This window comes from Pinus tabuliformis, chromosome 6 (assembly GCF_031772625.1).
Source record: "Pinus tabuliformis cultivar Carrire ecotype Pingquan chromosome 6, CPIR1, whole genome shotgun sequence".
In the NCBI taxonomy this organism is placed as follows: Eukaryota; Viridiplantae; Streptophyta; class Pinopsida; order Pinales; family Pinaceae; genus Pinus; species Pinus tabuliformis.
The window spans coordinates 2,085,538,386-2,085,550,916 of NC_142292.1; the positions used below are offsets into that span (position 1 = coordinate 2,085,538,386).

General features: G+C 35.6%; 1 protein-coding gene across 1 annotated transcript; it reads right to left on the reverse strand.

Moving 5' to 3' along the window:
* Window positions 1-1,606: 1,606 nt before the first annotated feature.
* On the reverse strand, window positions 1,607-12,235 carry LOC149267579 (small ribosomal subunit protein uS13z/uS13y/uS13x). The gene is made up of 4 exons (XM_089433490.1): window positions 12,078-12,235; window positions 11,827-11,987; window positions 10,584-10,772; window positions 1,607-1,931 (listed from the first exon to the last, which is right to left on the reverse strand). Exons 1-4 carry the CDS (start codon window positions 12,078-12,080, stop codon window positions 1,826-1,828), a joined length of 459 nt encoding a protein of 152 aa, XP_089289616.1. The 5' UTR covers window positions 12,081-12,235; the 3' UTR covers window positions 1,607-1,825.
* Window positions 12,236-12,531: the final 296 nt, after the last annotated feature.

Here is a 12,531-nt window from a genome sequence, read left to right on the forward strand (position 1 = left end):
ACTGAGAACAAAAAAATGTTACGCTTGCAAGAACTACCTGACTTCTGACTTCAACAGTTCTCTGCCAACTTAACCAATTTTAATCTGATATTGGCTTTTCTCAGATACCTTTACCGTTACTTCCTACAGTTAGCGTAAGGACAGCTGCCATAAAACCAACATCGTAAAAGAAAAACTTGATAGAACTTGATTACACTTGGGTTGGCCATTATTCAAATAAATCCTGATGATAACACATACATCACATGTTACAATTGCAATAACTCACAAGACCAGTCAACAAACTACTTTTCTGACCTCAGCAATTATCTGCAAAATAACTGAAATAATCTTAAATATGCCTTTGCCTTTACTTCCTACAATTGAGAGTAAAGCAGTTTCCATAAAAGGAACAGACTAAGATTTGTATTATTTGCATAAACATTTAGTCATGGTGATACAAGCAAAAGCCAGACATATTTTGCGTTTTGCAATCATTCAAACCCTGATGTTGCAATTGGAACTCTCAAGACTCTGTTAACGAAATACTTGACTAAAAACTTGAACAGTTATCTGCCATATTAACTTAAACAATGTTAATATGAAATTGGTTTTTCTCCCATGTCTTTTTCTACATTAACTATCTACTGTTACCAGTAGTATAGCTGCCATAAAAGCAACTGCATAAATAAATCAATGACTCATTCTACACAGCATCTAATTAGATGTCAGAAATCAAAACCTTTTAAGCAGCCTAATGATCACAGATTAGGATTTGTATTATTTGCATAAATATTTGGACTTGATGATACAAGCAAAACCAGACATATTTTGCATTTTGTAATCATTCAAACCCTGATAAAGAGTTACAGATTCAGATTTGTATTATTTGCATAAATATTTAGTCATGATGATACAAGCAAAGCCATACATATTTTGAGCTTTGTAATCATTCAAACCCCGATGTTGCAATTGCAAGAACTCAAAAGACTCCACAACGAACTACTTGACTAATGACTTGAACAGTTATCTCCCATATTAACTTAAACAATGTTAGTATGAATTTGGTTTTTCTGCCATGTCTTTTTCTACATTAACTTCCTACTGTCAGGAGTAGCATAGCTGTCATAAAAGCAACTGCATACATAAATCAATGACTCATTATACTACACAGCATATAATTAGATGTCAGAAATATAAACTTTTTAAAACAAGACAGGAATTAGATGTCAGAAATATAAACTTTTTAAAACAAGACAGGAATTAGATGTCAGAAATATAAACTTTTTAAAACAAGACAGGAATTAGATGTCAGAAATCAAAACTTTTTAAAACAAGACAGAATTCCAAAGGATTACAGATTCAAGATTTGTGTTGATTACATAACATTTAGACGTGATGATTCAAAATATTTCAATGCTAACATGAAAAACCACGAAATTAGATTAAAAACTTCAATTTTAATTTAAACAAATAAATGAGATCTGAAGCTCCAAGGCCAGTGTTAACTTTAAGATGCATAATATGTAAAAGAAGAATGACAATTTTCTATCCAAAATTTTGAATAAAGAATGTAAATTTAAAAACAGCCTAATGATAACGAGGATCACTGACACTAGTCCAAATCTAAGAAAGTATTGCCAATGCCAATTTTTTATGGTGAATATCAAATGTATTGATATAATGGACATACCTACCCAAGAAGTATTCTCAAATGTATTGATATAATGATGGACATACCTACCAAGAAATCAGGTATTCCAAAGCAGAAAAGGTTTTACTACACTTCAAACTGGTGCAAAATTGTTCAGTTACACAACAATTTCTCATAAAAAATAATATATACTCAACGCTTCTTTGAGACACCAACAGTTTTTCCCCTACGACCAGTCGTTTTTGTGTGCTGTCCACGAACACGGAGTCCCCAGTAGTGTCGTAGTCCACGATGGTTCCTGTCACCAATTCAAATATAAGGACGTGCAAAAAGAAACTGTAAAAACAAATCAACTAAACCAAGTCATCTATGAAGAAATGCAAATCAAAAAAGGACTACATAAGTGATGAAATAAGGATGAATTGAAAAAAAAGACATAACAAACTGACAAATATATTTGTGAGTGCATCTCTGTCAGTCTTATTTTGGCCCCCTGGGAATGTCGGGATACACAATATAGCAATACATTAACATACTTGTTTAAAGGAGAGAGAGAGAGTCACTTGAAGAAACCAACTGAACTATGTTTTCCTTTATTTGCTGGTAAGTCATTGCAGGGTTGTCCTAATTGCACCGAGAGGCAGTATGGGGAGAGATGTTGCCCCATAACATTACATTAAAAAAACATACTTCAATTAAAAATTAAACAATATTAATAACAAAAATCATCATTGTTGGCCACAAATAAAATGCTTCGATGTCCACTCTTATGCAATCTCCAGATTGTGTTAACCTTCAGATTGAGTTAATTGATTGTGTAATTCCTCTCTTACTCAAGATAGAGTTGAGATATGTCTCAACCATAAATAAAATATTTACTATACTTTCCCATACGAGAAAGATGTGTAGTTCTTGTATTATTTAAAATTACTTCAATGCAGAGTTTAAATAAAATATAAATATTCAAATATCCATCTTAAATTAATCCAATGCAGAGTTTAAATAAAATACAAATATTCAAATATCCATGTTAAGGTGATATTTCAATATCAACTCCATATACAAACATCAAAACTCTCTCTCTCTCTCTCTCTCTCTATATATATATATATATATATACACATATATATTTAAAAATTTAACAGATCTGGAACACTCTAGGTGTTCTAATAAAATTCTTGCAGTAAAAACACCAAACAAAACAGATCCGAGAATGCAGCCTCTTATTTATGTAAATAACTGAAAACAAAATTACATGCCCACACAAGACCTACTAAAGCCTGTGCCTGTGGCATGTGTGGCCGCCCCAACAACAGAGAAATTAAAGGTACTGAAGCACAATCATGGACCCTAGATGGAACCACTAGTCAAATACTTTCCCATATGAGAAAGATGTGTAGTTCTTTCATTATTTAAAATTACTTCAATGCAAAGTTTAAATAAAATACAAATATTCAAATATCCATGTTAAATTACTCCAATGCAGAGTTTAAATAAAATATAAATATACAAATATCCATGTTAAAGTGATATTTCAATATCAATTCCATATACAAACATCAACGATATATATATATATATATATATATATATATATATATATATATATATCTAATGCAGAGTTTAAATAAAATATAAATATACAAATATCCATGTTAAAGTGATATTTCAATATCAATTCCATATACAAACATCAACGATATATATATATATATATATATATATATCCCAAACATTGAATTTTTTAACAGATCTGGTACACTCTAGGTGTTCTAATAAAATTCTTGCAGGAAAAACACCGAACACAACAGATCTGAGAATGCAGCCTCTTATTTATGTAAATAACTGAAAACAAAATTACATGCCCACACAAGACCTACTAAAGTCTGTGCCTGTGGCATGTATGGCTGTCCCAACAACAGAGAAATTAAAGGTACTGAAGCACAATCATGGACCCTAGATGAAAACTAGTCAAATTCACCACAGGGTTTTTGTCCCCGGATCAAGCTAGAACTGGCTATGCCAAGTTCTCAACAAAGACATAATAAGATAGACAAACTCCGAATGCCCAAATGCTTAGCTTCTATCCCCTTTTATAGGCTTGATGGACTCTCTAAAGTATACTTTCCCATATGAGAAAGATGTGTAGTTCTTTCATTTTTATAATTACTTCAATGCAGAGTTTAAAGAAAATATAAATATTCAAATATCCATGTTAAATTACTCCAATGCAGAGTTTAAATAAAATATAAATATTCAAATATCCATGTTAAAGTGATATTTCAATATCGACTCCATATACAAACATCAACTCTATATATACACACACACACATATATATATATATATATATAAATAAGAGGCTGCATTCTCAGATCTGTTGAGTTTGGTGTTTGTACTGCAAGAATTTTATTAAAACACCTACCAGATCTGTTAAAAAATTAAAAAAAATTATATATATAGGTGTTCTAATAAAATTCTTGCAGTAAAAACACCGATCACAACAGATCTGAGAATGCAGCTTCTTATTTGTGTAAATAACTGAAAACAAAATTACATGCCCACACAAGACCTACTAAAGCCTGTGCCTGTGGCATGTATGGCTGCCCCAACAAGTAGGTGTTCTAATAAAATTCTTGCAGGAAAAACACCAAACACAACAGATCTGAGAATGCAGCCTCTTATTTATGTAAATAACTGAAAACAAAATTACATGCCCACACAAGACCTACTAAAGCCTGTGCCTGTGGCATGTATGGCTGCCCCAACAACAGAGAAATTAAAGGTACTGAAGCACAATTGTGGACCCTACATGGAACCACTAGTCAAATTCACCACGGGGTTTTTGTCCCAGGATCAAGCTAGAACTGGCTATGCCAAGTTCTCGACAAAAACATAATCAGATAGACAAATTCCGAATGTCCAAATGCTTAGCTTCTATCCCCTTTTATAGGCTTGATGGACTCTCTAAAGACCCTATTTTATTATTTTCCCTTGAAATCTGAAAGCAAATACCATGGACAAATTCTGTCCATTTTGACCAGATCAAGAAAGGGAATATTACAAATCCTCCTGCCCAAAGATTGCTTGCCCTCAAGCAATTCACTGCTATCCACAACAGAAGCATTGATACCAGGATCCCATACAACCCAGTGTGCTATTCCATACCTCCATGCTACATGATCCTGAATGGATCCTTCGATACCTGGATCCCAAACAATCCTCTGACCAATCCTTCCCTCGATAGATTCATTTGGATCCCAAACAATCCTCCAACCAATCCTAGCCCCAATGGATTCTCCTGGATCCCAATGCCACCTAAGTCCTGGGACCTGTGGGTTATGGTACCATCTCAGCCCTCCATCACTGCCCATGCCAAAGGACCCAAGTTGCAATATGCTCTTGGCTAAGAGTATCCCATCAATAGAGTTCCAACTCATAATCTCTCGCCAATCCATCTCGTGGGGAGGATATAATGCATGCACATGGAATAAGTCTACCATGTTGATGTTGCCTGATGCTCAACTCATGTTGCTCGACTCGGTCATCCAACATGATCCATTTCGAGAATTTTACCCTACTCTCCCCAATGCATAAAGGTGGGTTGGTAGTGCTGCAAGCCTTATCTATGTACTCTTGTAGAGGGCTGCTCTGGAACTCCCAACTGTACTCTTGTTGCCTTGTGAGGGACTTGAGTCATTTAATCAACACTAGACAATTGGGTCGTTGATTCGGCACATACTCCTATGAGCTCCTCAATTTTTCTATTCTCATGTAAGACAGTGTCTTGGACTATCCAAACTCTTTGCTTCAACATCATAAGATTTCTCTTGAAATGCATAATCCTTTCCTGAAAGTCCTCTATCGGCAATTCTCGTGCCCTGTTGAATGTGACCACAAGCTTCAACTTGAATTTTTGACTTACCCTCCAGAAATGGCTCCTCTTGCATACTATATTTATCATGTTTCCCCACATGATCATGCTCATCATGTCGATTTATTATTACTGGCTCCTCATTTGATTCTCCTTGAATGTCTTCTTCTTGGCCTTCTCCACATGTGGGGATAAGTTGTCCACCCTCTCTAATTGTCAAACATGGATGTATTGGTGGATTGTTATCTATAACTAATTGCCCATACTCTTTATGGATGTTCTCCTGGATATATATAGACTCAACTACCTCATCATCAAGAGGAATTCCCTCCTTCCTTTCCCCATGTACTTTGTCAAGCTGATTGATTATCATCGGCTTATCCTACAAGTTTCTCTAAAAAACATGGTGTTGTTGTTCACCATTTGTACTTGACTGCTTGGATCCTTCATAGGTTCTCTTCTAAAAACTGGTGAACCCAACTATGGATGAATCCCATGATCTGCCCTTGTTGCCTCCTCATCACCTAGACATGGACGGTTAAGGTCCCAAGGTCCTTTGCAGATAAAGCATAGTCCTCTCCTCCTTAGTTCATTCTTGTTGCAGATTTTGTTCTTGCTTCCTCCATCAATCCTTCTCAACTCCTTCCTAGTCAGCACCCTTCTGAGCAATTTTATGTTTTGCCTAACCAACTTCTCGACTAGATCATAGGCAACTGGTGATCCTTGTGGTTCCTTCCTCCAAATGGTCAACAATTTGGATCTTAGTATCTTGCAAATGTCAGCATCGCCTTCTAAGAATAGAGACACAATCTTTTGCATGCTTGTTTTGACATGGTCTGAATGAGCTGATGTAATACTGGTGTAAAAGTTTTGGAGCAACTAAAAGATCAACTCATCACATTCCAAATTCAACATGAATGTGCCAAAGCTGAATTTTGCCATGAGTTTTAAAATTTTGCACCGCTTCTGAAAGGTAGGAAGCATGATGTTATTCAATCCCTGAAGGGCTTCTACTATCAGTTGCAGTATATCTCTCATGAGATCATTGTTGTAGGGCAGTAGTGGCGATGTTAGAGCTATGACCCTGCTGAGACAAGAAGCAACTGTGAGTCTAACCTCTTCACAAGGATGTTCCCAAAGTTTGGGTTGTATCAACGCAAGCATGGATGGCTTGAGAGCCCAACTAAGTTTCTTCCATTCTGGCTGCCCCACCTTAGAGAGACATGTGTCTAATTCCTCCAATTTATGAAGGTCTATGATTGACTTTGTTCGTTGCAATTCAAATCCAAGTGTGAAGAGCTTAGCTCCTCTTCCCTGTCTTTCCTTCACTTCCCATGGGTACTTTGACTACAGAATGACATGGACTCTTTTTGAGAATGGTCTGCTACTTTGACCATCATTTTGGTCTACAGAGGTATTGTTTCACAAAGGACCATATATTCTCACTAGTTCATCAAGAAGTTTCTGAGTCTTCTCCAAGGTCTATTCAAGATGGTCCATATTTTCCCATACCAAAGCAAGAAACCAGGCAACAATACACTAATTCTTCATAGGAAGATTTCATCAATCATGCCATCCAAAATATTTTCAACAAATTTAATCTAAAAATATTATTATAGCCACAAATTTAGAAATTATTCTCTTTTCTTTCCCCATCTTCTTTCTTCTTTCTTTCTTTTTTACATAAAACCTTATGTCTCCAAAAAATTATACCCAAACTAGGAAAAGAAAAAAATATATCAATTTATCATACCCTTATATCTCCTAATGTTACCAAAGTGCCCTTCTCGGCCTCCAACCACGTAGTGTCTGGGCGCACAAGGCAATGCTCCGTGAATTATTCTCTCCCCTACGTGGCGTCTAAAGAGTTTATATGTCACAACCTTACATAATCTTGGATCTTGTTGCAAATGATACCACACATCCAACAGAACTTTCTATGAGAAAAGAGTCCTCAACGAACAGTTCTCTCCACATCCACGCCTATGTTCCCTAGTAACTGTCTGGAAATACTCACACCATGTCTCGAAGGATGGCTCGATGACCTTGCATTTCAGCATTTGGGAAGATAAGGTTACGCAAGAAATTTTCCCCTAACAGTGCTTTAAAGATTTGTAATTTAATACACCATGGTTTACACTATTTGGCAATCCCTCTTTACATAGTAGGCATTCCACCTTATAAACCGGATGGTTGTGCAAGGATATGGCCTTTTGCTCGTGTAGACTATCTTTCCCCTCCTCTTGACTGACAATTTGATGTTGTTGTGATCCGAACTTCTCTTGGCCCTTACAACTCTGGTGTCTTGACTATAAGCTTAGACTTTCCTAGAACAAAAGTCAAATTGTCATGTTGTCGGATGCATTGATGGATTAAACCCCACCGACTTTGCACATAGCAGAAAGTCAGGAGTGGACAAGCTCAGCCCTGGGCTCTTTTCTTTTGTAAACAACAGATCCTGCAATGAGGTTGCACGTGTTCACCAATTCGATCTACTGACTCTTGTTCGGATGCTCCAACAATCTCGCCCTTTTTCTTGATTTAATGGCGCTCCTTCTGTAATAGATGATCTGTGTTGCACAAGACTCCACAATCCCTACATTCCAGCTTCTTGGTCGATGGTGCACCCCACGATCCCTAATTTCTAGAAAATTTGTCATTGCCTCCAACTCACAATCTCTCCATATCACGATGGTTCCACAGTTGTTGGTCGAAGCCTTGGATTGGTACAGGTGGCGGACTCTGCAACAAAGCGGTTGGTCACCTCATTACAACTGGGTGCCTCAAGCAATGACCACCCCTTCGTTCTGTCGTCCAGACCCAGTGAGCTGCTAAGACAATGTTCAGCTCTTCAAACGATCAGGATGTTACAGACAAGGCCGCTGCTCACGTTCTTCTTCGGGCCGATAGTCTACTACCCGTGCAAAATGGATCGCTCCCTTTCTGATGTTCTGTGTTGTCTCTCTCTTTTGCAACTTACTTACAAATGTGAACGGACTCTACCTGGCCTGAATATTGGCTTTGTCTCTCCCCTTGAAAACTTTCAATCTTTCAATCTCTTTCACCACAGATGTGGATCCTTCTGAAGAAATGTGATCTCTTCTTTACAATTTCCTTCGATCGATTTCATCTCCTCTAATGATGTTCATGGCAGCCAAGGGTCTAATTCCATGGCCTATCAAAAATACAATAATGGATTTGCTTTAGAAACATTAAAGAACTCAACTCATTTATATTTATAAAAAAAATAAATTCTTCTGCAACCAATCTGTCACAAAAATACCCTAAAGAAAAAAAAATGAACCCCAAAAAATTCAATAATAATGAGCTAATTAGGGTGGCTATAGAGAACAACCGAAAATATTGAGATTCTAGCTAGGGTGAAATCACCAAAGACTAGTTTCTCTTGAAACCCTAGATCACGATCTTTCTTTGAAGTTGATCTATAATAAACCCTCAGGCTAGTAGGATGCACAACTCTAATACCATTGTAATATCCCAAACATTAAAATTTTTGACATATATGGTACACTCTAGATGCTCTAATAAAATTCTTGCAATAAAACACTGAACACAACAGATTTGAGAATGCAACCTCTTATTTATGTAAATAACTGAAAACAAAATTACATGCCCACACAAGACCTGCTAAAGCATGTGCCTGTGGCATGTATGGCTACCCCAACAACAAAGAAATTAAAAGTACTAAAGCACAATCATGGACCCTGGATGGAACCACCAGTCAAATTCACCACAAGGTTTTTGTCACGAGATCAAGTTAGAACTGGCCACGCCAAGTTCTCAACAAAAACATAATAAGATAGACAGATTCTGGATGATCCAAATGCTTAAGCTTGTATCCCCTTTTATAGGCTTGATGGACTCTCTAAAGACCCTATTTTATTATTTTCCCTCAAAAATTGAAGGCAAATACCATGGGAAAATACCATGATAAATACCATGGTCCAAGATCAAGAAAGGGAATATTACATATAATATTTTAATGCAAATCTTATGTAAAATAATTTTGATTTTTGTCAACTTGACATATGTAGAGAGAAAAGAATAATTGAAATTAAAAAAATGTTTTCCATTGATAGGTATTTTCAACTTCTTAGTATTCTCCACTTCTTAGGTATTCCAAAAAAATATTAACAAAAAAAGATGAGAGCCCACATTAGAGAGAGAAATTTCCTGTTGCATGGATATAAACACCTTAATGTGGGCAAAGTTCCTATTGTATGGATATAAACATCTTAATGTGGGCAATGTGAGCCATAAGACAAAATATTTCAATGACCATGTTAGTAAAATATTGCATGAATATAAACATCTTAATGTGGTCAATGTGAGCAATAGACAAAATATTTCAATGCCCATCTTAAGTCAAATATTCAAATGTCAATTATGTATAAAATAAATAAAAACTCATATACTTAAAACACTATTTAAAAACCCCACTTCAGTTAAAACACCACCTTATTGGTGTATTGCTCAAATTGAAATAAATAGATGTGTAATTTTTTCCTTGCTCCAGATGGAATTGACACTATAAATATAAACTCAGGATCTATTTTGCCCTTTTGATCCCTTTTGATCCCTCTCAGCACTTGCTAGACACTTGCTAGATAGATTAGATTAGATAGATCCAAGATTAAGATGGATTTATGCTGGCTATTAGACAGTCAGAGCTGAAACAAAAGAATAAAACTAATACAATTTGATAAAATTAACCTGTTCATGTCCATAGATAGCCACTAACAATGGGGAAACACATTTTTCACCATTTAACCTCTCAGAATTTGGAGAACAATATGTACTTTATTTATTAATATGTACTATTTTTATTAAATTTTAAATGTCAGTTGAGACCTACCTTGTCTGCTGAACTTTATTAAAATAATATTTTTAAAATAAATTTAATTAGTATTTGAACAAGGATGTCTTTTTTAAAACTCACTTCTGTAGTTGTACATCTCAGTTCCAAACTTTCCTAATTCATTTCAGTTTTCGTACGATAAATTTTCTAAGAGAAATGCAATAACAAATAAAGATGGTGAGGAGCATTGGAAGTACCTAATCTTCTTAAGACGCTCCAAGTCATCTCTGAGCCTCATGTCGAGGGCATTGGAGACGAGCTGAGTGGTACGTCCATCCTTATAATCCTTCTGTCTGTTGAGAAACCAGTCTGGAATCTTGAACTGCTTTGGATTACTTACTATCGTCATCAGGTTTTCCAGCTCAGCTGCTGAAAGCTCTCCGGCTCTGCCATACCCAAAACACCATTGTCAATGAAAACACAAAAAGAAAGCTTAAATTAGTATTTGTGTGAAATAAACGTCTAAATTAGTATACGAGTATATGATAAAGGGGAAACCCCATGTAGATACCGATAAAGAACACACCGTAGATAAGCATCTGATAAAAAAAGACACCCCGAAACATCTAGCTGGGAAAGAAAAATCAAAAACCTGAACAGGCATCTGGAAAAAGATGTTAAATTCAAAAAAAAATACAATGACCTGGAAAAGTTGTTAAATTTCAATAATAATAATAATAATAAACAATAACCTAAAAGGCATTTGCTAAAACAAACCACCCTGAGTAGATCTGGAAAAGGAAAATAAATGAAAGTGGAAGATAAATTAGAAAATTTAAATAGGTGACTGGTATAGGGAAAAGGAGACTAAAAATGAATCTGCAAAACAATTAAAACCCTAAAGCCCTAAACAGTATCCGGAGAACAATAAAACCAAAAATAAAATAAAAATAAAAAAACCTTTAAATAACTGCCTGAAAAAAAATCTCAAAAATCCATATTTCTCATTACAGACATAAATTAAAAGTACAGCCAGTATGTTATTGGCTGATTGCTCAAGGAAAACCAGTCAACCCTCCAGCTCAAAGTTAACAGTTTGCTCATCACCAGCTGTGGACTGACAAAATATACGTTCCAAAGGCTTTACAAAAAACCAAACTAGATGCCTGAAAATTTTAAAATATAAACATTTCAAAAAAAATAAAACCTTGAATATGTATTTGTAATTAAAAATAAAAATAAACCTAAATGTCTGGAAAATTTCGTAGAGTGCAAATGGATATCAGGCCATATATATTTATTTTAAAAATAAAAAATAAAGGGCAGAAAAGATATCCTGTAGATTGAAAGATAAATATTTATAAAGATTTGAATAAACCCGGAAATGAAATAAGGCCTTCAACAAGTATATGAAAATGAACAATACAGATCTGATAAGGAAGAAAAATAAAAAGCCCTATACAAATCTTGCAAATAGTCGAGAAACGAATCAGAACAAACCTTTTGTTCATATCGACGTCTGCTTTCTTGCAGACGAGATTAGCGAAACGACGACCGATACCCTTAATGGACGTCAATGCAAACATTATCTTCTGGCGTCCATCGACATTGGTGTTGAGAACACGGAGAATGTGCTGAAATTCTTCGTTCGCTACGAGCGACTGCATAACAACAATCACCATTAGTTCCAGCAATTACAACCACCTGCACTCAGTTTAAAACTGGAAAAACAGATCACGTAGAGTCCATACCATTTTCACAGAAACAAATTGCAGGCTACAACGACAGGCGTGGTTTCATCGGCCGAAATTATGGAGGATGGAACGCTTTATATGCTTGCTATAAAACCCTACTTGGAACCCTAGCCCTATTTGGACACATAGTTTGGGTGATTGTTAAAATTGGATGTGAAGTGGGTAAATCCACGTGTAAATGATTCTCCAATGCTCTCACTTTCTTTGGGGTTGTGACTTAGAGATGGGGACGGCCTTGTTTCAAGAATTCCTTGAAACTCTCCCCTGTAGAGAGCGTTTGAGTGTTTGTGGCAAAGGCATTTAATATAAGTATTTATTTAAATATGGATGTGATTATTCTTTTCACTCATTTTTAGTCCTTGCTTTGGAATATAGCATCTGTTTTTGTTTTGGGAATATACTATTTGTTTTGCGGTCAAAGTGTATTTACTCGGCATTATTTTGTTATGCT

What these genes read in the sequence shown, in the direction of transcription:
- LOC149267579 (XM_089433490.1), bottom strand. An exon ending in GACGTCGATATGAACAAAAG is followed by an intron (nt 10,773 to 11,826) that starts GTTTGTTCTGAT and finishes TGGGTATGGCAG; the next exon opens with AGCCGGAGAGCTTTCAGCAG. An exon ending in GAGCGTCTTAAGAAGATTAG is followed by an intron (nt 1,932 to 10,583) that starts GTACTTCCAATG and finishes AATTGGTGACAG; the next exon opens with GAACCATCGTGGACTACGAC.